A 23,214-nucleotide genomic window follows, 5' to 3' on the forward strand; every position below is an offset into this window, starting at 1 on the left:
ATAAATAAATGAATGAAATAAATAAAATTAAATTAAATAATTCTTTAAAAAAAAATGAGTATAGGGGACCAGCAGGTGGCGTGGTAGTTAAGGCGCTGGACACTCCCACATGGCCTACCACAGTTAGAGTTCCAGACCTGGTGGCGGTTAAAGTGCTATTCCACATGGCCAACTGCGATAGGGGCTGGCCTAGTTTTACATACTCAAAAAAACCCTCTCCCTAAGAGTCTATAAATGTTCACTTACCTTTTTCTAAATCTAATTTACTTTTCTCATATTTTTTTTTCTTTATTCATGATAGAGTGTGTGCACATCCAAGACAAAGAGAGAGAAAGCAGCCCCGTCTCCCTGCCCCATGGCCTGGTCACATCACAGTCCTTCATCCTGTGAGGGTTATGGGCACACGTGCCCGTGCCACAGTGTTGCAGCAGAGGCTGGGATTCAAACCCCAGCTGGCCAAATGGGATCCGGTTTCGTCTGCGCAGTTGCTTCTACTGCTGTGCTATGGGACTGGCACTGGTTTAATTTTATTTATTTAATTTTTTTAAGAGAGATTTTTGCTATAGGGTGCGTGTGCTCTCTGGAGAGACAGAAAGTGAAAACTCATTCCCCCAGAAGGAATGGCCATGCCACAATCCATTCTCCTTAGTTCTTCTCTTGAGATTTTGGGCACGCATGTACATGCACCGGCATGAGTTTCAAGCCACCAGTTGGTCTGGAACTCGACCCAGAGTTGGCCATGTGGGAGTCCAGGGACATAACCATTACACCACTCGCTGATTCCAGCACTGGTTTGCTTTTAAAATAGTTAACTTTTTAATGACTACAAGACAGAATTGAATACTTTTTTGATGGGCTGTCATTAGTTCCATATTGTCTTTAATTACTGGAGCTTTTTTTTTTAATTGCCAGAGGGCAAGTGCATTCTCCAGAGAGAGAGTGAGAGAAAGACAGAGCAAGAAAAACAGAAAGAGAAAGTGAGAGAGAGGTGCAGACACAGAGAGAAAGAGAGAAAAGGTTCCCTAGGCAGGCATGGTAACATAGCCATCCTTTTTCTGCCAGATTTAGGGCACACACATATACATGTCTGGCATGTTTGTTTGTTTGTTTATTTCCCATAGGGTGTAGAGAAGAGAGAGGGAAAGTGAGAAATCACTTCGCAGAGGGATGGCCAAGCCGTGATCCCGTCTGCTCATTCTCCTCTCGGGGTTCTGGGCTCTTACACATGTGCCAGGCATGATTTTCAAGCTGCCAGGTCTGGACCTGAACGATGGTCAGTCATAGGGGAGTCTAGTGCCTCAACTACCACATTACCTGCTGCCATGTTCATTTAGTTTTTCATTTGAGAGAGATTTTTGCTATTGTGTATGAACGCTTGCTAGAGACAGACAGACAGAAAGCAAGAAATCACTGCACTCCCTCACCCAGGGAGATGGCCATGTTGCAATCCCTTCTCCTCCATTCTCCTCTTGGGATTTTAGGCAGCATGCACATGCACCTGGATTGAGTTTCACGCCACTGTGTCCAGGACCCAAACTACAGTCAGTCACACCAGAGTCCAGTGCCTTAAGCACCATCCCACCTGCTGGCCTCTGGCATTTTTTTTTTTTGAGAGGTTTTTGCTTTAGGGCGCGTGCGCTCGCCAGACAGACAGAGACAGACAGAGAGACAGAAAGCGAGAAATCACCTCCCCAGGGAGGATGGCCACGCCGCAATCCTTTCTCCTCCATTCTCCTCTTGGGATCTTGGGCATGCACACACATGTGCCCGGGGTGAGTTTTAAGCCACCGGGTCTGGGACGCGAACCGTGGTTGACTACGTGGGAGTCCAGCGACATAGCCATTACGCTAACTGCTGGTCCCTGGCATGTTTATTTTTTTATAAGTCACTGGAACAGAATTTAATCCGTGGTGAGCCATGTGGGATCTGACTTAACCACTGTGCTACGGGGCCAACCCAATTATTGGAGTTGTAATACTGGTGTAATATCTGATAGTACCAAGACCCTTTGGAACTCTTCGGAATGTGGCTGCCCTCTTTCACTTACTCAGGATGACTTTTAGAATACTGTCAAGTTCCAAGAAGAACCCAATTATGATTTTAGGTGAAATGGCATTGAGTTAATGAGGCTGATGGCGGGAAACTGACATTTTTAGAGTTTTTAAGATAATGGCTTGTCTCTGTGTTTGTCCAAGCCTTCCTTTATATCTCTTCAAGTTGAAATATCTGCATTTCTGGGATAATGCCTACTTGGTCATATATTGTAATTCCTTTAACAAACTGTTGAGTGTGATATGGCAGTGATTTATCTAGGGTTTCTGCATCAATATTCACAAGTAAGACTAATCCACAGGTTTTTTTTTTTATTTTTTTATTCTTGGCTTTGTATTTGAGTGGGCGAGTTCGAGGTTTCCCCACGCTCTGGAGCAGTTTATATATTATAGACATGATCTGTTCTTGAGAGAATTTCCTTGCTTTTCTTTTTTTAGATTATGGTTAAATAAGCTCCTTAAAAGTTTTAAAGAACTCACATAGAAAAGAGTGGATCTGACTTATTTTTATGAAAGGATTTTGGTAACTGGGACCAGCAGGTGGTGTAATGTTTACATTGCTGGACTACCATGTAGTCCACCAGGGTTTGAGTCCCGGACCTGGTGGCTTAAAACTCACGCTGGGAGAATATGCATGCGTGCTCAAAATCTCAAGAGGAAAATGGAGAAGAAGGGACTGTGGCACTGTCATCCCCCTGGGGGGCAGTGGATTTCTCACCTTCTGTCTCTCCGTCTCCCTCTGTCACTGGTGAGCACACGCACTCTATAGCAAAAAAAATTTCTCTCATAAAAAGAAAATATTTTGGTAACTTGATTCTTCCATAATTACTGCCTTTTTTTTTTTTAATTTTCCTCCTCCTGGGCCAATTTAGGCAATTTGTATTTATAAAATTCTTTTAAATTTTGCCAGACGGCACCTGCACTCCTCAGAGAGACACAAAGAGAGCATGTGCAAGAGAGAGAGGGGGGAGAAAGAGAGAAGGAAGCATGCCCCATGGGAAACAGTCACTCCATAATCCCTTTTCCCCCATTTCTCCCACCTTTTGGGATCGTGAGCATGCACACACATGTGCTCAGGGTGTTTTTCATACTGTCAGGACTGGGATTCTAACTGCACAGTTGTCCATGTGGGATCTAGCCTCCTTAACCGCTAGGCCACGAGCTATGCCAGCATTTTGTATTTTCTAAATAGTTATCTATTTAATAGTCTCAAGTTTAGTAGTCCAAAATTATATTAAATTTTAATTTGAATATGAATTTATATTATGGGCTCTATCACTTTTATTGTTCCTAATTTTGTGGGTATTTTCCTAAATAGATTTTTTTAAAAAAATTATCTTATTTAACTTTTTTTGCTTATTTGTTTATTTATTTTAATTTGGCCAGATAGGGACAGAGAGAGAGAGAAAGTGAGAAAGCAAGCCACCAGGTCCAGGATTTGAATCATAGTCAGCCATGTGGGAGTCCAGCGCCCCTAACCACCATGCCACCTGCTGGCCCCCTAAACAGATTTATTAATTAGAGTTTCCAAATCTTTGTCTATATCAGGAGTCTGGAAATTGTAGCCTTTGGGTGAAATTCTGCTGCTATCTGTTTTTAAATACCCTGTGGTCTAAGAATGTTTTCTGTATTTTTAAGTTATTGAAAACAAATCAAAAGAATAATTCTTGTGATGTGAAAGAAGACACAAAATTAAAATTTCAGTGTCTGTAAAGTTTGTAACCCTTGATCTACAGGATACAAAATCTGATAGCAATAGCTACTAAATCCCCTAGCTTTATTTTTATAAACATTATTTTTTATTATTTAATTTTACTTTTTTAAAGAAATAATTATTTTATTTAACTTTATTTATTTAATCATTTTAATTTGACCAGAGAGGGACAGAGTGAGAGAGAAAGCATGAGAGAGCAAGAGAGCAAGAGAGACGGTTCTGGGGCTCAAACCAGTCAGTCATGTGGGAGTCCAGTGTCCTTAGCCACCCTGCCACCTTCCAGCCCCCTTTATTTACTTATTTTTAAAACTTAACCAAAGAGAGAAAGACAGAGAGAGAATGAGAGAAAGAACGAAAGTGAGAGAACAAGCTGCCAGGTCTGTGGTCAACCATGTGGAAGTCCAGAGCTTTAACCAGTCTGCCACCTGCTGGCACCTCAATCTCCTAGTTTATTATGTTGGTTTCTAGATCCTTAATACATTTGATTGTTCAATGTAGAGTAGTGTATTAAAATTTGTTACACTGAGAACAGCAGTTAGCATAATGGTTATGTCGCTGGCCTCCCACGTAGTTGACTGCGGTTCATGTCCCGGACTTGGTGGCTTAAACTCATGCTGGGCGTGTGTGCGTGCGTGCCCAAGATCCCGAGAGGAGAATGGAGGAGAAGGGATTGTGGTGTGGCCATCTCCCCTGGGGGGTGATTTCTCACTTTCTGTCTCTCTGTCTCTCTCAAGTCTGTCTGGCGAGCGCACGCGCCCTATAGCAAAACCTCTCAAAAAAAAAAAATTGTTACACCAATGGAGTTTTTGCTAATTTGTCCTTGTATTTTTAACCATTTCTGTGTTATAGATTCAATCTTCATGTTTCTAAGAACTAAGGCTGATGAAATATTTTAGTGTGGAGTATCCTTTATAATATAAAATGCTTCTTTGTTGTACTAAATTTCTTACCTTGAATTCTACTGTTTTTATATTAACACAGACACCCTGATTTACTTGTGATTCCTGATACATCTTGTCTGAACACTTTTTAAAACTAATTATTTGGGACCAGCAGTTAGTGTAATAGCTATGTTGCTGGACTCCCATGTAGTCGACCACAGTTTGAGTTCCAGACCCGGTGACTTAAACTCACGTCGGCCACTTGTGCGTGCGTGCCCAAGATCCCGAGGGAAAAATGGAGGAGAAGGGATTGCGGTGTGGCTATCCCCACTGTGTGTGGGGGAGGGGGCGGTGATTTCTCACTTTCTGTCTCTCTGTCTTTCTGGAGAGTGCATGTGCCCTACAGCAAAAAACCTCTCCCCCGAAAAAGAATTATTTTATTTTACCTTTATTATTAATATAATTATTTTCTAATTTGACCAAAAAGAGACAGAGAGAAACTGAAAAAGGAAGCCATGAGGGAGTCCAGTGCCCTTAACGACCATGTTACCTGTTGGCCTCTATTTAATTTTATAAACATTGTTATTTATTTTTAAGATGACCAGAGGATGAGAGAGAGAGAGAGAGAGAGAAAGTGAGAAAGCAAGCCTCCAGGTCTAAGACTGAACCCACAGTTGGCCATGTGAGAGTCCAGTACCTAAACCACTATGCCACCAGCTGGCCCTCCACATGTACATTTATTTTTTTTTAAATAATTATTTTATTTAACTTTATTTATTATTTTTTAATTTGACCAGAAAGACAGACAGAGAGAGAGAGCGAGAAAGCAAGCCACCAGGTCCAGGACTCAAACCACTGTTGGCCATGTGGGAGTCTAGTGCCTCTAACCACCAGGCCACCTGCCAGCCCTACCATGTATACATTTTCAAAACACCACATATATAAGAGTAAATTGTGCATTAAACATTAGAACCTGAGGCCAGCAAAAATCTACTCTAGAGACCAGCAGAGAGTGTAATGGTTACATTGCTGGACTCCCAGATAGTAGACTGCAGTTCAAGTCCTAGACCTGGCAGCTTAAAACTCATGCCAGGTGTGCGTGTGTGCAAGAGGAGAATGAAGGAGAAGGGACTGTAGTATGGCCATTGCTTTCTGTCTCTCTGGTAAGCACATGCACCCTATAGTAAAAAAATCTCTCTCTAAAAAATAAAAAATAAATTACTGTAAACAATTTGTGAAAACTTTTATCCAAAATTTGTTATGCAAATAAAAAAATGACCATACCGGAATTTTTTTTTTTTTTTTTGGAGAGATTTTCACTGTAGGGCGCATGCGCTCGCCAGACAGACAGAGACATAGAGACAGAAAGCGAGAAATCACCCCCCAGGGAGGATGGTCACGCCGCAATCCCTTCTCCTCCATTCTCCTCTCGGGATCTTGGGCACGCACGCACGCATACGCGCCCGGCGGAATTTTTTTTTTAAAGAGAGATTTTTTGCTATAGGGCGCATGTGTTCACCAGAGGCATAGAGAAAGACAGAGATAGAAAACAAAAATCATCCCCTAGCGGGGATGGCCATGCTGCAATCCCTTCTCCATTCTTTTCTCAGGATTTTGGGCATGCAGACACACACGCCCAGTGTGAGTTTCAAGCTGCCAGGTCGGGGATTCAAACCGCGTCAGCCATGTGGGAGTCCAGCGACATAACCATTACACAACCTGTTGGACCCAGACCATACTGAAACTTTATGCACATGGAACAAGAACATTTAGGCCAAGATCTTTGCCAATGAAGGAACGTAGATGGAAAATCCCAACTTCTTTTGCTGACATGGTTCTGCCATTCTGCCTCAGAGATTCAGCCCGAGTTAGTGGTCACGGCTTTCGTTTACCTGGACAGTAGGCTGCATAGCTACGACACTGTATTGTTTTTGTGTGTCCTACTACTTTATAATATATTTTTTAGAGATTTTTTTTTTTGCTATCGGGAGCATGTGCTTGCCAGAGAGACAGAAAGCAAGAAATCGCCCCCCTCATAGGAAGACCACACCACAATTCCTTCTTCTCTCAGGATTTTGGACACAAAGTACACACGCCTGGAGTGAGTTTCAAGTTGCTGGGTCCAGGACTTGAACATGGTCAACCATGTGATAGTCTAGCACCTTAACCACTACTCCACCTGCTGGCCCCTGTGTGTCCTAATATTACTATCTTTTTTTACTTTTTGCTAGATGACAAGTGCACTCACTAGAGAAAGAGGAAATGAGAACTCACTCCCCCACAGGGGAATGGCCACATCATAATGCCCCCTCCTCCCTATTCTCCTCTCTGGATTCTGGGAATGCACACACACACATGCCTGGCATGTGTTTCAAGCTACCAGGTCTGGGACCTACCCTGCGCAGCCGGCCATGTGGGATCTAACACTGTAACCACCACATCACCTGGCCCTCCATTAAGTACTTCAAAGACAAGACACATCATAGAATCTAGTCAGCAACTTTCTGCCATTTAATCTGAAAGTCCCACATTTTATTTATTTATTTATTTATTTATAAATTAATTATTTTTAAAAATAAATTTTATTTGACTTTATTTATTCATTTACTTATTTTAATGTGACCACAGAAGGACAGAGTGAGAGTAAGAGAGAGAGAGAAAGCAAGCTGCTAGGTCTGGGACTAGAAGCATGGTTGGCCATGTGGGAGTCCAGTGCCCTTAACCACCACACCACCTGCTGGTCCCTCCATATTTTATTTTTTTAATTAAAAAAAAAAAAGTGATGGGACCAGCAGTTAATGTAATGGCTATGTCGCTGGACTCCCATGTGGTCGGCTGTGGTCTGAGTCTCCGACCCGGGGGGACTCACGCCAGGCACGTGTGCGTGCGTGCCCAAGATCCTGAATGGAGAATGGAGGAGAAGGGATTGTGTCGTGGCCATCCCCCAGGGGAGGTGATTTCTTGCTTTCTGTCCCTCTGTCTCTCTCTGTCTTTCTAGTGAGTGCACGCACCCTATAGCAAAAACCTTAAAAAAAAAAAGGTGAATTTTTAAAACGATAACCTATTATTTCTTAAAATATTTATTTAATTTTATTTATTCATTCATTTATTTGAATTTGACCAGAGAGAGATATGCATAGAGAGAGAGCGAGAAAGTGAGAAAGTAAGCCACCAGGTCTGAGACTTGAACCATGGTCGGGCATGTGGGAGTGTCCGGCACTTCACCACCATACCACCTACTAGTCTCCAAAAGTGAATATTTTAAAAAATGCAAGTGAAGGGAACCAGCAGTTAGCGTAATGGCTATGTCACTGGACTCCCACGTAGTCGACCGCGGTTCGCATCTCGGACCCGGTGGCTTAAATCTCACGCCGGGCGCGTGTGCGTGCGTGCCCAGGATCCCAAGAGGAGAATGGAGGAGAAGGGACTGCGGCGTGACCATCCCCCCTGGGGGGTGGTTTCTCGCTTTCTGTCTCTATGTCTGTCTCTGTCTGTCTGGCGAGCGCACGTGCCCTATAGCGAAAACCTCTCCAAAAAAAAAAAAATGCAAGTGAAGAGGCTAGCAGGTGGCGTGGTCATTTAGGCACTGGGGACTCTCACATGGCTGACCATAGTTTGAGTCTTGGACTTGGCTTGAAAAATCACACTGGGTGCAAGTGCATGCATGCCCCAAATCTGAGGAGGAGATGAAGTAGAAGGGGCTGTGGCATGATCATCCACCCTGGGGTGATTCCTCACTTTTCTTCTCACTCTCTCTCTCCTGCAAGCTCAAGTGCCCTATGCCAAAAGCCTTTAAAAAAAAAAAAAAAGAAAAGAAAATGCAAGTGACTATACTCAAGGGAAAACATAGTCCTGGAAAAACACTCAGATATATTTTAGAAGGTAGCAGCAGCTTAAAGAAGCCAAAGAAGGCAGAGAAGAAAACAGAGACCAAGTTAAAATAACTGTTTTTGTGTCATGGGAGCATGCTATTTTTGTTTCTTCCATGTGCTTTAGCTTTGAAAACAGAGTCTTGCCCCCAAACACCTCTATTGAGATATCCATACATCATATAACTTGGCAGCTGAACTAAAATTAAACATAAAGATACACGCACAAAAAAGGCTGACAAGTTCTAGATTACCTAATATGAAAAGATCAAAAGAGCTAAGTATATATGGGTTAGCTAAATCACATTTATTTTTAAAAATTTTTAAAATAATTATTTTATTTATCTTGATTTATTATTATTATTATTATTATTTTCTAACTTAACCAGAGAGAGACAGAGAGAGAGGGAATGTGAGACAGCAAGCCACCGGGTCTGAGATGTGAACCACATTTAATGTTAATCTATGTATAAATCCTAGGTTTAGCCACACCTGGTTTCTTCTCTTTCAATAAAGTTAACCATAAAAATTATGCACTAACTGAATCAAAAGACATTTTCTGCCAAAATGGCAATCAAACAATGGAAATGCGGACAACATCATTTCTTTTCTAATAATAGTTGTACCTGTGGGTAGTACAGTCATACTGGAGGTGCCACTTGTTATTCTGGACACATTCGGCCTCCCCAGCTAGCTTAAACAGCCTTATCTACAGCCTCCAGTTCAGGAAAGCAAAGCTAGGCTGGCTGGTCTGTGTCTAGAGGCAGTTCCTTGGAAGTAGGATTTCTGACCAAAGGACAGGCCATTCACAGGCTGGCAACAACTTACAGCGTCAGATGGTGTAGAAAGCTGTGCTGGGATGAATTATTCTCTTAGAAGTTTAGAACAGGAAAATGGGAAAATGCCCAGCCAGGTGGTGCAGTCAGTAGTATGCTGAACGTCAATGCTGGAAGCCACATGGCCTACCACAGTTTGGACCCCAGCCCAGTTAACTTGAGACGTGCATAGGTACCCAGGATCCTGAAGAGCTGGAAAACTGGAGGAAGGGGATTATGGCATGACTAGATGCCATTACATGATGTTTCTCTCTCTCTCATGTATGTGCATATACTATCATGGGGGAAAAAAAAGAATGGGAAGAAGTTGTCAATTGGAAAGAGAAGAGAGAGAATGGCTAAGTAGCTGAGTGAGTTAAGAATCTGATATGTTCTTCAACCACAGAGCCTGTTCTTTTTTTTTTTTTTTTTTGGGAGGGGTTTGTTATAGGGCACATGTGCTTGCCAGAGAGACAGACAGAAAGAGACAGGAAGTGAGAAATCAGCCCCCCAGGGGGAATGGCCATGTTGCAATCCCTTTTCCATTCTCTTCTCGGGAGTTTGGGCACACATGTACGCGTGCCCAGTGTGAGTTTTAAGTCGCCAGTTGACTACACGGGAGTCCAGCAATGGGATCATAATGCCATTTGCTGGTCCCAGAGCCTATTCTTTCTGCAGTCTGGTTAGACTGTTTCTGTCTTTCCTAAGAAAAAACATGACGGCCTTCTCTGGGTTCCTGTGCACATATCTTTGTAATCAATTTGCTATTACTATTTATTTGAGATAGTTTTCCCTCATGATCAAAAAGCCTTAGTAATATGAATTTTTAATTTTAAGAGAATTTTATTTATTCATTTATTTAATTTTAATTTGACCAGAGAGGGGCAGAGTGAGAGAGAAAGAGAGGGAAAATGAGAAAGCAAGCCGCCAAATCCGAAACTTGAACTGCAATCAGCCATTGGGAGTCTGGCGCCCTTAACCACCATGACACCTGCTGGCCCCATTAAGAGAATATTTTTTTCCCTAAGAATTATTTATTTAATTTTACTTGTTCACTCATTTATTTTAGTTTGACCAGAGAGAGATAGTGAGACCCAGAGAGAGAGAGAGAGAAAGTGAGAAGGCAAGCCACCAGGTCCAGGACTCGAAATGTGGTTGCCCATGTGGGAGCATCCAGCGCCTTAGCCACCATGCCACCTGCTGGTCTTCCATTAAGATAATTTTTTTTTTTTTGAGAGGTTTTTGGTATAGGGCACGTGAGCTTGCCAGAAAGACAGAGACAAGAAAGCGAGAATTCACCCCCCAGGGGGGACGGCCACGCCGCAATTCCTCCTCCTCCATCCTCCTCTAGGGATCTTGGGCATGCACGCACATATGCCTGGTGTGAGTTTAAGCCACCGGGTCCAGGATTCAAACCATGGTCGACTACATGGGAGTCCAGCGACATAGCCATTACGCCAACTGCTGGTCCCCATTAAGAGAATTTTTCAAAACAAACACAACTCTGCAAAGTTTGGTAGGAATGAAACTACCTATTTCTACAGATGAGAAAACTGAGGCAGAGTGGAATGAAATCATTTGTTAAGGTCAAAAAGCTTCTCGATGGCACAAAAAAGGTACTACGAAGCAGCTGCGTTTTCCTGTTCCGTCACTGACTTGTTTTCCCTCATGGCTCTTACTCCTCAAACATCAGCTGTTTGGAGAACAGCACTGGAAGACAAGAGCGAGTCTCCTTACCTGTCTGCTGCAGGGTCGTTATGGCCTGGGCGTTGCACTGCAGCTGCAGCATGTGTCGCAGCACGGCCACTCCCCAGACATTCACATCTAGACACAGCTCAGGAGCCTCTGCTGCCTCCCGCGGGGAGGGTTTCCCACCCGCTGTGAGGGCCTGTAAGCCGGCTGCCTCCAGCTGCCTGCACAGGGCAGAAGCACTCAGAGCACACAAGAATTTGTGCTCTGGGCTATGGTTTTCAGTATGAGGCAAGAGGCTCAAGACAGTATTATAATTGTTTTGATATTTCCCATCAATATCACATCCAGGAATTAGAGTCTCGACCGATTTGCTATTTTCCTCATCCTCCCCTAGACAATAACTAAGTGTCTTGACCAGATTCTTGTTTTCAGGTAAACAGATGTCCTTGTCACTACCCTCATCACAGAGCTTCCTTAGGACTCTGCCACCATCCTCGAATCTGGCTATAAGAGTCGCCCTCAGAGCAACGTGGCAAAAGACACCCAGGGCAAGGAGCAGACCGCCCAGGGAGCACTCGGTGCTGTGGTAGAGCTCCCAGGCCTGCTGCGTACACGCATGGCTGCAGTACTTGGCGTAGCTGCATCCATCGCAGGGGACGGTGGCCAAAGTGTGCTTGAGACATCGGTGACAGTAGAGGTCCCCATTGGTAACTCTGGTATCCCACTTGTTCTCCAGGCTGTGACGTAGTGGTGGCATGTCTCCTGGGTTAAGGACACTCACGAAAGCGTCCTCCTTCACCAGGAGCTCCCCTGGGAGGATATCTTTTGTGGCAATTAGATGGCGGCCTTTTAAAGGGTGTGTGCGTAAGCCGACAGAGGGTGACGCGCTGGAAATCTGTTCATTCTCTTCCCTCAGGTCGTGACCATTAGAGGCTTTGGCTAGAGCTGCTGGGGAGGTTTTTGTGAGAATCTTCTTCTCTTGTACCTTCATCTTTAGACGATGGAGGTTTTCCTGCAGAATTTGAAAGGGGGGAGCTGCTGGGGCTGGTGTGGTGGCAAAATGACGTTCGATATCTTCGATGGCCTGGCTCGCTTCCGGCAGCCTCCCCAGAGTCACCAGGCACTCCGCCTTGCGCAGCATCACCTTGGGCCGCAGTCTTTCTGGGTACCCGTGTGTCTGTGCTCTGAGGATGTCATTAAGACATGCCTGCAACAGAGAGGGAATCCAAAAATTACCCCTGGTCCTGGCTCTTCAATGGCTACTGAAAATCTTGGCAAAGATCTATAGGAAAGTTAAGGATTCTTTTTATTTATTTAATTTACTTGTTACTATTATTTACTTTTAAAATTTGACCAGAGACAGAGAGAGCGAGACAAAGGGAAAGTGAGAAAGCAAGACGCCAGGTCCAGGATTGGAATCACAGTTGCCATGTAGGAGTTCAGGGCCTTAATCACCACGCCACCTGCCGGCCCTGAAAGTTAAAGACTATTAAAGGTCGAACAAGGACAACCATGTGCAGCTTCCCTTCTTGCTTTTATCAGGGGGAGAGAATTAGAGAGAGACTTTTGGCAGGCTCTCACCGTGTCACAACCCTCCTGCCCCAGCCTCCAGCTAGTCGGGGCACAGTCGCACAGTCTGCCTGGCCTGTTGAGGTTGTGCTGGGAACTGAACCGCACCTCTCTGGCAGCCTCAGTCACTGCACAGTTGCCCCTTTCTGCTGTGCCACCATGGCCGGGCACAGGCACTCATTTCCTTTCAGAAAAATATTTATTTATTTTTGCAACAGGGTACGTGTGCTCGCTGGAGACGGAGAGGGGAAAAGTAAGAAAGCAACCCCCTCACCCCCAGGGAGGATGGCCATGCTGCAGTCTCTTCTCCATTCTCCCCTTGGGATTTTGGGTATGCAGGCACATGCACTTGGTGTGTTTTATCAAGCCACCAGATCCAGGACTTGAACTCTGTAGTCGGCCACGAGGGATCCAGCTACCCTAACCACCAAGCCACCTGCTGACCCTGCACTTACACCTTTTTATCATATTCTATGTGTGATCTTGTAATTGAGTGATTAGTAATACCTGTGGAAGATACTACGCTTAATTGCTTTTATTAAATATTTCTAATGTCTTGGAAATTTGCTAGTGAGCATGTGTTCATCACAGAGAGACCCAGAGACAGAGAGAGGGAAAGTGGGAAAGTATCCTCCACGGGAGATGGCCTCTAATTCTCCTTGTGGGATTTTGGGAACACATGCATGCACCTAACATGTTTTTCAAGCTGCCAGACCTGGTACTCTAACCATGCAGTTGGCCATGTGTGATCCAGCCACCTTAACCACCACACTACCAGTTGGTTCCAATATTTCTATTTTTAAATAAAAAAAGTCTGCCAAAGTCTTGCAGTATGATGATCAAGAGGACACACTTTGAAGCAAAGCACACCTGTATTCAAATACTGACTCTGGGGACCAGCAGATGGCATAATGGTTATGTTGCTGAATTCTCATGTAGTCGACCACGGTTTGAGTCCTGGACCCAGTGACTTAAAAAAACTCACACCAGGTGCATGTGTGTGTGTGTGCCCAAAATTCTGAGGCATTGTCATGCCCCTTAGGGGGGTAATTTCTCGCTTTCTGTCTCTCTGGCAAGTGCACATGCCCTATAGCAAAAATCTCTTAAAAAATAAAAAATAAAAACAGGGACCAGCAATTGGCATAATGGCTATGTTGCTGGACTCCCATGTAATCGACTGTGGTTCGAGTCCTGGACCCGGTGGCTTAAACTCACGCTGGGCGCGTGTGTGTGCGTGCCCAAGATCCCAAGAGGAGAATGGAGGAGAAGGGATTGCAGTGTGGCCATCCCCCCGAGGGGTGATTTCTTGCTTTCTCTCTGTCTCTCTCTGTCTTTCTGGTGAGCACACGTGCCCTATAGCAAAAACTTCTCCAAAAAACAAACAAAACCCCAAATATTGAATATTGACTCTACTTCTTACTGGCTACATAATGTGTGCCAATGTCTTAGTTTCCTCATCTGAAGAACAGGAATACCACATCTTACAGGGTTATTTTGAGGGTGAAATAAAGAAATATATTCCAAGTGCTGAAAGAAGTGCTTGAACACGGCATGTGCGCCACAAATCGTAACCACTGCCACGAGAAGGAATATAGGAATAAACAGTACTGGGAAGCTATAAAGGGTGACTTTTTATTTTTTATTTTTTTAAAGAATGACTAATTTAGGGTCAGCAGGTGGTGTGGTGGTTAAGGCGCTGGACACTCCCACATGGCCAACCATGGATTGAGTCTTTGTACTGGTGTCTTGCTTTCTTACTTTCCTTTTCTCTGTGTGTCTTTCTCTGGTCAAATGAAAATGACTGACTGAATAAATAAGATTAAAGAAATTATTCTTTAAAAAAAAAAGAATTACTAATTTAATCTTATTTCTTATTCTCCTTCTTCAATTTGATGAGAGAGTGAGAAAGCAAGCCACCAGGTCCAGGACTAGAACTGGTAGGAATCTAGAATCTTAATCACCACACCACCTGCTGAGCCAGGGCGAGATGTGTTACAGGTTCTTCTACTCATTCTCAATAGCCTATCCTTCCTGCTAGGGCCTACAGTTAGACTCTCATTCTTCTCTTCTAGTCCAAAGGGCAGTAGGTGCGAACCTACTCACTATCCCAATAGTCTTTAACTCTGGGGTATAATTTGAATTTCTATGGAATTCTGAAATAAATATACCAAAATGGCATCTTTAAGTTTGTTCTGGGGCTAGCCAGTGGTGTGGAGGTTAGGGTGGTTGGATCTCACATGGTCAACTGCATGGTTTGAGTCCCAGACCTGGTGGCTTGAAAAACACGCCATATTTGCATTTGTGTGTGTGTGTGTGTGTGTGTGTGTGTGTGCGCGTGCGCACGTGTGCACCGAAAATCCTAGGAGGAGAACAGAGGAGAAAGGATTGCCATTCACCCTGGGGGGTGATTTCTGACTTTCCTTCCCTTCTGGTGAGTTCATGTGTCCTATAGCAAAAAAAAAAAAAAAAAAAAAAAAAAAAAGCTTTTAGAGATGGTTATAACAGTGTGAATGTACTTGCTTGTTCTTAGACCTATTATAAATTTCAGATGCCTCAGAGATATTGTCTTAAAACGTAAGTGTAATTTGGGTCACATCCTGTCTCAGATCTCCGCTGAGGGCCTGCTCTATGACCTAGTGGTTGGAAGAGCTGATTCTACATGGTGACTACGGTTCACATCCCAGCTCCACTGAGAGACACGCCAGTACATGTACGTGTGTGGCCCAAATCCTGATGGGGTAGAGACGGAGGAGATGGGACTGTGGTGTAGCCATGCCTCCTTGAGAGGTCATTTCTCCCTCCCTCTCTCTCTCTGGTGAATGTATGTACCCTCTGGCAATTAAAAACAAAAACGAGGGACCAGATAGCATAATGGTTACATTGCTGGACTCCCATGTAGTAGACGGCAGACCGTGACTTAAAACTCAAACCAGGCGTGTATGTGTGTGTGTCCAAAATCTAAAGAGGCAAATGGAGGAGAAGGAATTGCAGTGTGGCCAACCTCCCTAGGGGGGGTGAGTTCTTTCTTTTTGTCTCTCTGGCAAGCACACATGTCCTACTGCAAAAATCTCTCTTAAAAAATCCCCAAAAAGCAAAAAGAACTCCACCGATGCCCAGTGTAGCCCAATGTCTGTAGTGTGCTGGACTGCAGTGCTAGACTTGCATGGCTGACCAGGCTTTAGATCCCTGGGCTGGCCCGCAAACATGCCAGTGGCAAGTACACGGGCACACAGGATCCAGATGAGCTGGAGGACTGGGGAAAGGGGGTCAACCCGGTTAAGATTGTTTTTTTTTTTTGTCTCTTTCTATCTTTCTTTCTCTTGTGCATGCACATGCACACACTCTCTATCAAGAATTTTAAAACATGGAACCAGCAGATAGCGTAATGGCTATGTCGCTGGACTCCCACGTAGTCGACTGTGGTTCGCGTCCCAGACCCAGTGGCTTAAATTCACGCCAGACGCATGTGCGTGCGTGCCCAAGATCCCGAGAGGAGAATGGAGGAGAAGGGATTGCGGCGTGGCCATCCCCCCTGGGGGGGTGATTTCTCGCTTTCTTTCTCTCTGTCTTTCTGGTGAATGCACATTCCCTACAACAAAAACCCCTCAAAAAAAAAAAAAAGAATTTAAAACATACAAGCAGAAGAACTCCACTGACACAATTCTGAACACTTTGTTATTGTTGTTGTCACTCTTAGGGGATAACTACAGTCATGGTTAAGGTGCTGGACTCCCACGTGACTGACCACAGTTCAAGTCATGGGCCCAGCAGCTTGAAATTCATGCCAGGAGCATGCACGTGCATGCCCAAGATCCTGAGTGAAGAATGGAGGAGAAGGGACTTGTGGGCCATCCTCTCTCGGAAGTGATTTCTCACTTTCCCTCTCTCTGTTTCTCTCCTGTGAATGTATGCACTCTATGGCAAAACCTAAAAAAACAGATTAAATAAACAGGTAAATATTTGCAAACAGTTGGAACCTGAAATATTATGAGCAACATACTACTTGACAGTCCATGCCCCATGTGGAATATACCCTACCTCCTCTGTTGACTCACAGGCCCTGTGTGGCCACCGGTGATTCGTGAAACACATCAAGAGAAAGGGCAAGTCTGGGCGGATGTGCAGCAGCTGCAGCATAGCCTGATCTCTGTTACAGGAGGAGGCAAAGACTGAAGGCCTCGCCCTCCAGGGAAGCCCCTACAGATCCTCCACAGTCACTGGGCCCACCTGACACTCACCTCATACTGACCCAGGTGGAAGAGGGCTGCAGAGCGGTTAGCATAACACAGTGAAATCTCCGTGGCAGGCCTTGAGTGAGATATCCCCTGCAAAACAATGAACTGGCTGAGCGCAAAGGGAACCGAGCAGCTCTGAAGTATTGTTTCAGAGAGGGGAGGCTCGCATACCAGAGACTGTGAAATTGGGGAAGTTACTGAACCTCTGTGAGCTTCAGCTGCATCTTTAACTTACCTAGAGCAAAGCTGTGAAGATCAAGTGAGGAGAGAAATATTCAGAGCACTTTGAAAACAGCAACATCAGAGACAGCTTTAACCACAAACAATGCTCAAAGTAAATGAAAAACCGAGGAAAATATCTGCAAGCATAATCCTGCATGTAACAAAGGGTGAGTGGCACCATCAGAAATTCACAGAAGAAGAAACACGAATAGTCAATCGATGCATGAAAAATGCCTAATTCATTCACAGATGGATAGCCAAATACATGAAAATGAAAACAAAAGAGGGATTTCTTGTCTATCATCAAATTGGTAAGAATTAATAATATTCATAAAGGTGGTAAGTCAAATCAGAAGATAGGGATTATTTAGTAAAAGTATATGAGACAGGGACCAGCAGTTAGTGTAATGGCTATGTCGCTGGACTCCCACGTAGTCGACCGCGGTTCGTGTCCCGGACCCGGTGGCTTAAAACTCACGCTGGGCGCGTGTGCATCCATGCCCAAGATCCCGAGAGGAGAATGGAGGAGAAGGGATTGCGGCATGACCATCCCCCCTGGGGGGTGATTTCTCGCTTTCTGTCTCTGTCTCTCTCTGTCTGGCGAGCGCACACACCCTATAGTAAAAACCTCTCAAATTGAGACAATAGCGCAATTTGAGGAAAAGTAACAGTAAGCTTCTCATTGGATAAATTACAAATGGATCAAATTCTTAACATAAAATATGAAACCATAAGAGTACTAAAATAAACCATTGTAACAGACTCAAGCATTGTTGGAGTAAGGAATCCCTTTCTATGACCCAAAACCCATTAAGTCATAAAAGGTTAATAAACTTGTTTACATTGGAGCCGGCAGGTGGTGTGATTCAAGTTCCGGACCTGGTAGTTTGATTTCTCACTTCCCTTTCTTTCTGGCAAAATTAAAAAACAATAACAAATAAAATAAAGAATTATTTAATTCTTAAAAATAAAATATAAATTTTACTACATTAAAAAAATTCTCTTTGGCTGGGCCCACAGCATAGTGGGTAAGGGCTGTGCACTGGGAGCCGGTCCCAAATGGCTGACCAGGGTTCAAATACTAGCCCGGTAGCTTGGAAAACACACCAGGTACGTATGTGTGCATGCCCATAACTCTGATAGGATGGAGAAGTGGAGGAAAAGGATTGAGGTGTGACCATACCCTGTTAAGGAGGATGATTTCTATTTCTTTTTTGCTGATGGGCACATGTGCCCCCTGTATATATATATATATATATATATATATATATATATATACAGCTAAACCCAGTAAAAGTAATACCGAAGGCAAACACTGAACTGGAAAATATATTTGTAACTCATATTATAGCAAAGATTTAATTTTTTTACTTTTGTAAGATTTCCTACAGGTCAATAAGATGACACCAACAATTTGATAGGAAAATAAGAAAATGATGTGGATAGTTCTTAAGGGAAATAAAAATGGCTCTTAAAAACATGAAAAAATGCTCAATTTTGGGGCCAGCAGGTGGCACAGAGATTAAGGCGGCTGGGTCCCACATGGACGACTTTGCAGTTAGAAACCTGGACTCAGTGGCTTGAAAATCACTCTGGGTGCAGGTGTGTGCATGCCCAAAATCCCGAAAGGAGAATGGAGGAGAAGAGACTGTGGCATGGCCATTCCCCCTGGCGCAGGGGAGGGATGTTTTTCCCCAGAAAGCATCCACCCTACAGCAAAGCTGAAAAAAAAAGAAAGTTCAACTTGATTCATTGTCAACAAAATACAAATTAAAACTGTACTGAAATACCTTTTTTTTTTTTTGGGGTGGTTTTTTCTATAGGGCGCGTGCGCTCGCCAGACAGACAGAGAGAGAGAGACATAGAGACAGAAAGCGAGAAATCACCCCCTCAGGGGGGATGGTCACGCTGCAATCCCTTCTCCTCCGTTCTCCTCTCAGGATCTTGGGCACGCACGCACACGCGCCCGGCGTGAGTTTTAAGCCACCAGGTCGGGGATGCGAACTGTGGTCGACTACGTGGGAGTCCAGCGACATAGCCATTACGCTAACTGCTGATTCCCCCATTTTAATCTTTCAGATTGACAAAGATAAACTGACAGCATGCTGAGTTGAGGAAGGGGAAGGATAATGGAAACTATGTATTGATGTGAAATCCTCTTCAAATTATCATGAAGTGAATGAAGCCTGGTGCTGAGCAGTATCCATAGAATGTTATCATTCATGTAAAAAGTGTGTGTGTACACAAGAGCAGAAGACTATTTATACATGCCTGAGATTCATTGGAAAGATACATTTAACAGCGGTGGGCTCATGGGGACAGGAAACAAAGTGGCTAGGTGAGGTAGACCACATTGTATACTCTTGCAACTTCTAAAATTTAACTATGTAAACACAATCCCTATTAAAAATAAAGAGAGATAACAACTACAAAGCTATAATTACCAGTATTGGCTAGGATAAATGAATATTCTTATACTCTGCCAGAGGGGCTTTTTATTCTTTTTTGCTATAGGGTGCATGTGCTTGCCAGGCAGAGAGAGAGAAATCACCCCCCATCTGGCAATCCCTTCTCCACCATTCTCCTCTTGGGACTTTGGGCACACATGCATATATACCTGGTGTGATTTTTAAGTTGCTGGGTCCAGGACTTGAACCACAGAGTTAGCCACGTGGGATCCAGCTGCCTTAACCTCTACACTACCTGCCGGCCCAGGGACATTTAGTCACCAGAGGGTGCATGTTCTTGCTAGAAAGAGGAACAAAGAGTGAGCGAGCGAGCAAGAAAATACCCTCCAATGGGGCATAGTCATGCTACAATCCTCTTTCCTCCATTTCTCCATTCCGCCAGGATTTTGAACAATTATGCAGACATGTCTGGTTTGCTTTTCAAGCTGCCAGGCCAGGATTTGAACCATTGGTAACCATGCAGGTTCCAGCTCCATAAGCAGAGAGCTTCACTACTGTGCTAAGGCCAGCCCCAAAAAGGACGTTAACTAATCCTTCTCTGGAGAAATCAGCATCAAGTACCAAGACCTTCCAAAAAAAAAAAAAGAAAAAAATTCCTTTGGGCCCAACTGCGGTGGCATATGATACTACGATGCTGCGCTCTGCAGGCTGGGGCCACATGAGCGGCCCAGGTTTGATTTCCTGTCCAACCTGAAGGCCGGGCATGGTGGTACGTGCCTGCAATCCCAGGCAGGAGGGTCGAGCACTGGAGGTTAGCCCAGGCAATCGAGTGAGATCCTGTCTAAAAAATAAAATTCCTTTGACCCAGCAATTACTCTTGTAAAAATTTATCCTAAGGAACTATTCAGATGTACACAAATATTTACCTAGAAAGATGCCTTGTCGCAGCATGATGGTATCAAACAGCTTGCCCACATGAGGAGACGTTAAATCGAGTACAGTTCTTTGCTCTAATAAAACACTAAGCCAGCCCTGAAAAACCATGTTCTACCGGAAAACTTAATAGCATGAGAAAATAGGCACAATAAATTGTTGAGGGGGGAAAGCAAGTTATGAAACAGTAAGTGCAGCATTATCCCAATTTTGTAAAAGAGAAACATATTTTCCTTTCTCAAAGGAAAAAGTCTGGCTGGATGGATATAAGCAAAAATGTTAACAGTGTCTATCACTGGTTATGAAATTTTTTTTTTCACTCTTTATGCTTCTCTGTATTTTCCAAAGTACTCATATATTACTTTTATAACCAGACGGAAACAACAAATACTATTTTTAAAAAGAAAGAAAAGAGCAGCTTTCTAGAAAATTATGAAGTAACATAATCACCAGAGTGCTAGCTTCATGAAACAGAAAGGCTCATCTCCCTCTACAACCATAGCACAGCTTAATTTTTGCCTGACTTCCCTTTTCATTTCACCTGTCTTCCTTGAAGGACTTCACATGTGATCATATTTATCATGCACATGAGGAAAGTCGAAGAGATTAGCTCTGAAAAAGAACTGTTAAGCCATTTATCACTGGATCATTATGTCTAATGGATTTTAATCCTTCCGCAATCACTAACGCTTACATTATTTAGCTAAATACTCTGTTATACCACTACAAAGTCGGGATTTTATCAGCCATAGAGCCTGCTGTGGTAGGCCTGATAGTTTTTGTAAAATTAATTCCAAACTTTAACCATACGCCCGTTAAAGATTCAGAGCAGGGGCAAATACTTCAAATTCATACTCATTCTTTGTATCTATGAGATCACCAATGTAGTGCAAGGGATTGATATAATCTTGCCTTTTTTTTTTTTTTTTTTAATTTGCCAGAGGGCATGTGTGTTAGCCACAAAGAGACAGAGAGAGAGGAAGAGAGAGAAGGCACTCCCAATGGGGCATGGTCATGCTGCAATCCCTTCTCTGTTCTGCTGGGATCTTGGACATAGGTGCAAGTGCGCATGCACACACATGCCTGGTGTGTTTTTCAAGCCTCTGGATCTGGGATGCGAACTGCTCGGTCAGCCAGGTAGCATCTGGCTCCCTTAACCACTAGGTTAATAGCCAGTTCCATTCTTGCTTTAAATTTGTGTAAGTCTCTTTGAAGCTATGAAAGAAGTCTCAGGAGATTTTGCTCCAGTTCCTATTATAGAAGCAGGACAGTAACAGATTGCTATAAGCCATGATTTCTCCTCAAAATCTAGCTTGTTAATGGTTAGTATAATTTAAAATATTTGCTGGGGCCAGCAGGTGGTGTGATGGTCAAGACACTGGACTCCCACATGGCCAGCCACAGTTCAAGTCCTAGACCTGTCGGCTTACTTTCTCACTTTCTTTCTCTCTTTGGTGAGAACACAATCTCTGTAGCAAGCTAAAAAATATACATAAATAAAACAATAAAAAATTAAATAAAACAATGAAAAATAAAATTAGGGGCTGGCAGGTGGTGTGGTGGTTAAGGGCACTGGATTCCTACCTGGGCGAACACGGTTTGAGTCCCTGCCTCCTTTCTTACTTTTCCTTCTCTCTGGTAAAATGGAAAAAAAAAACAAAAACAAAACAGCAAATGGAATTAAATAAATAATTACTTCAAAAAATTAAATAATTGTAAAAATTTTTTGGTTGACTGCCAGTAATATTAACAGGTTCACTGACAACCTTCAAAATGGAGTTCAACTTGTGCTTTGGCTAATAAGCTCCTTTCCTTTTTCATAATCTATTCCATACTGGTGTACTCTAACACTGTGGCTAACTAAAATCCAGCTGTATTCTAAATCGGGACTATGAGCTAACAGCTTCATTAGTCATTCAGACAAAAATGGCACACAACTCAATGAGTTCTGACAGACGTGAGCAAGCAGGCTTGGAAGCCTTGCTACAAGGTGTCTGATGGAAGGTGAGATTAGAAGTGTCTTGATGAAATTCAGGACATTTTAACTAGCCTTTGTTTCAGGATACAACCAACTGCCAGTTTTCTTTTTCAAACCTAATCCAAGAGTTACAGACAAAGGTTAACAATGGCGACGCAGTTTAGCAGTACAGCTCCTCCTTTTGAAGGCTTCTGTATGCATTGTTCAGTTCTAGGCTGGGCGAGCTTTACCTTAGAGTACAGCACTGCAGCTCCTTCATAATCCTTCTCTTGAAACTTTTTGTTTCCTTCTTCTCTGTAGAAAAGGGCAGCATCGGGGTCCTTTCCCACCAAGTAACCTCTAGAAAGTGTATTTAGAAATATCTCATCTTCAGGTCTTCATAAAGAGGAAAGCAAAACAAAACAGAAATTTGTTACTTCATGGACAGCTCCAAACCACTGCACCAAAAGCACATGCCTGTAAAACGCCAGAAGACACAAGGTTGTGTATGTCATGTAATGTGATCAGAAGGAAAAAATAAATCTCATGGTCCCAGAGACAGCGGGACTGGAATTTCTAGTCATAGGACAAAGTGCTACCTATTTATTTTTTGGAGAGGTTTTTGCTATAGGGCCTGTGCACTCGCCGGAAAGACAGAGACAGACAGACAGACAGAAAGCGAGAAATCACCCCCCAGGGAGGATGGCCACACCGCAATCCCTTCTCCTCTCGGGATCTTGGGCACGCACGCACACGTGCCCAGCGTGAGTTTTTTAAGCCACCGGGTCCGGGATGTGAACCGCGGTCGACTACGTGGGAGTCCAGCGTCATAGCCATTATGCTAACTGCTGGTTCCCAATATCTTTCT

At 43.7% G+C, this 23,214-nt stretch overlaps 1 protein-coding gene across 1 annotated transcript in view; it reads right to left on the reverse strand.

The window, feature by feature from the left end:
- The window catches only part of SMYD4 (SET and MYND domain containing 4), a 68,218-nt gene that overhangs the window by 14,877 nt on the left and 30,127 nt on the right, over nt 1–23,214 (reverse strand). Inside the window, exons 4-5 of the mRNA XM_006167554.3 lie at nt 16,830–16,916; nt 11,068–12,229 (exon numbers count right to left, since the gene is read on the reverse strand). Coding sequence (XP_006167616.1) covers nt 11,068–12,229; nt 16,830–16,916 — 1,249 coding nt within the window. The remainder of the gene's footprint in view (nt 1–11,067; nt 12,230–16,829; nt 16,917–23,214) is intronic.

This window comes from Tupaia chinensis, unplaced genomic scaffold (assembly GCF_000334495.1).
Source record: "Tupaia chinensis unplaced genomic scaffold, TupChi_1.0 Scaffold144899_1, whole genome shotgun sequence".
In the NCBI taxonomy this organism is placed as follows: Eukaryota; Metazoa; Chordata; class Mammalia; order Scandentia; family Tupaiidae; genus Tupaia; species Tupaia belangeri.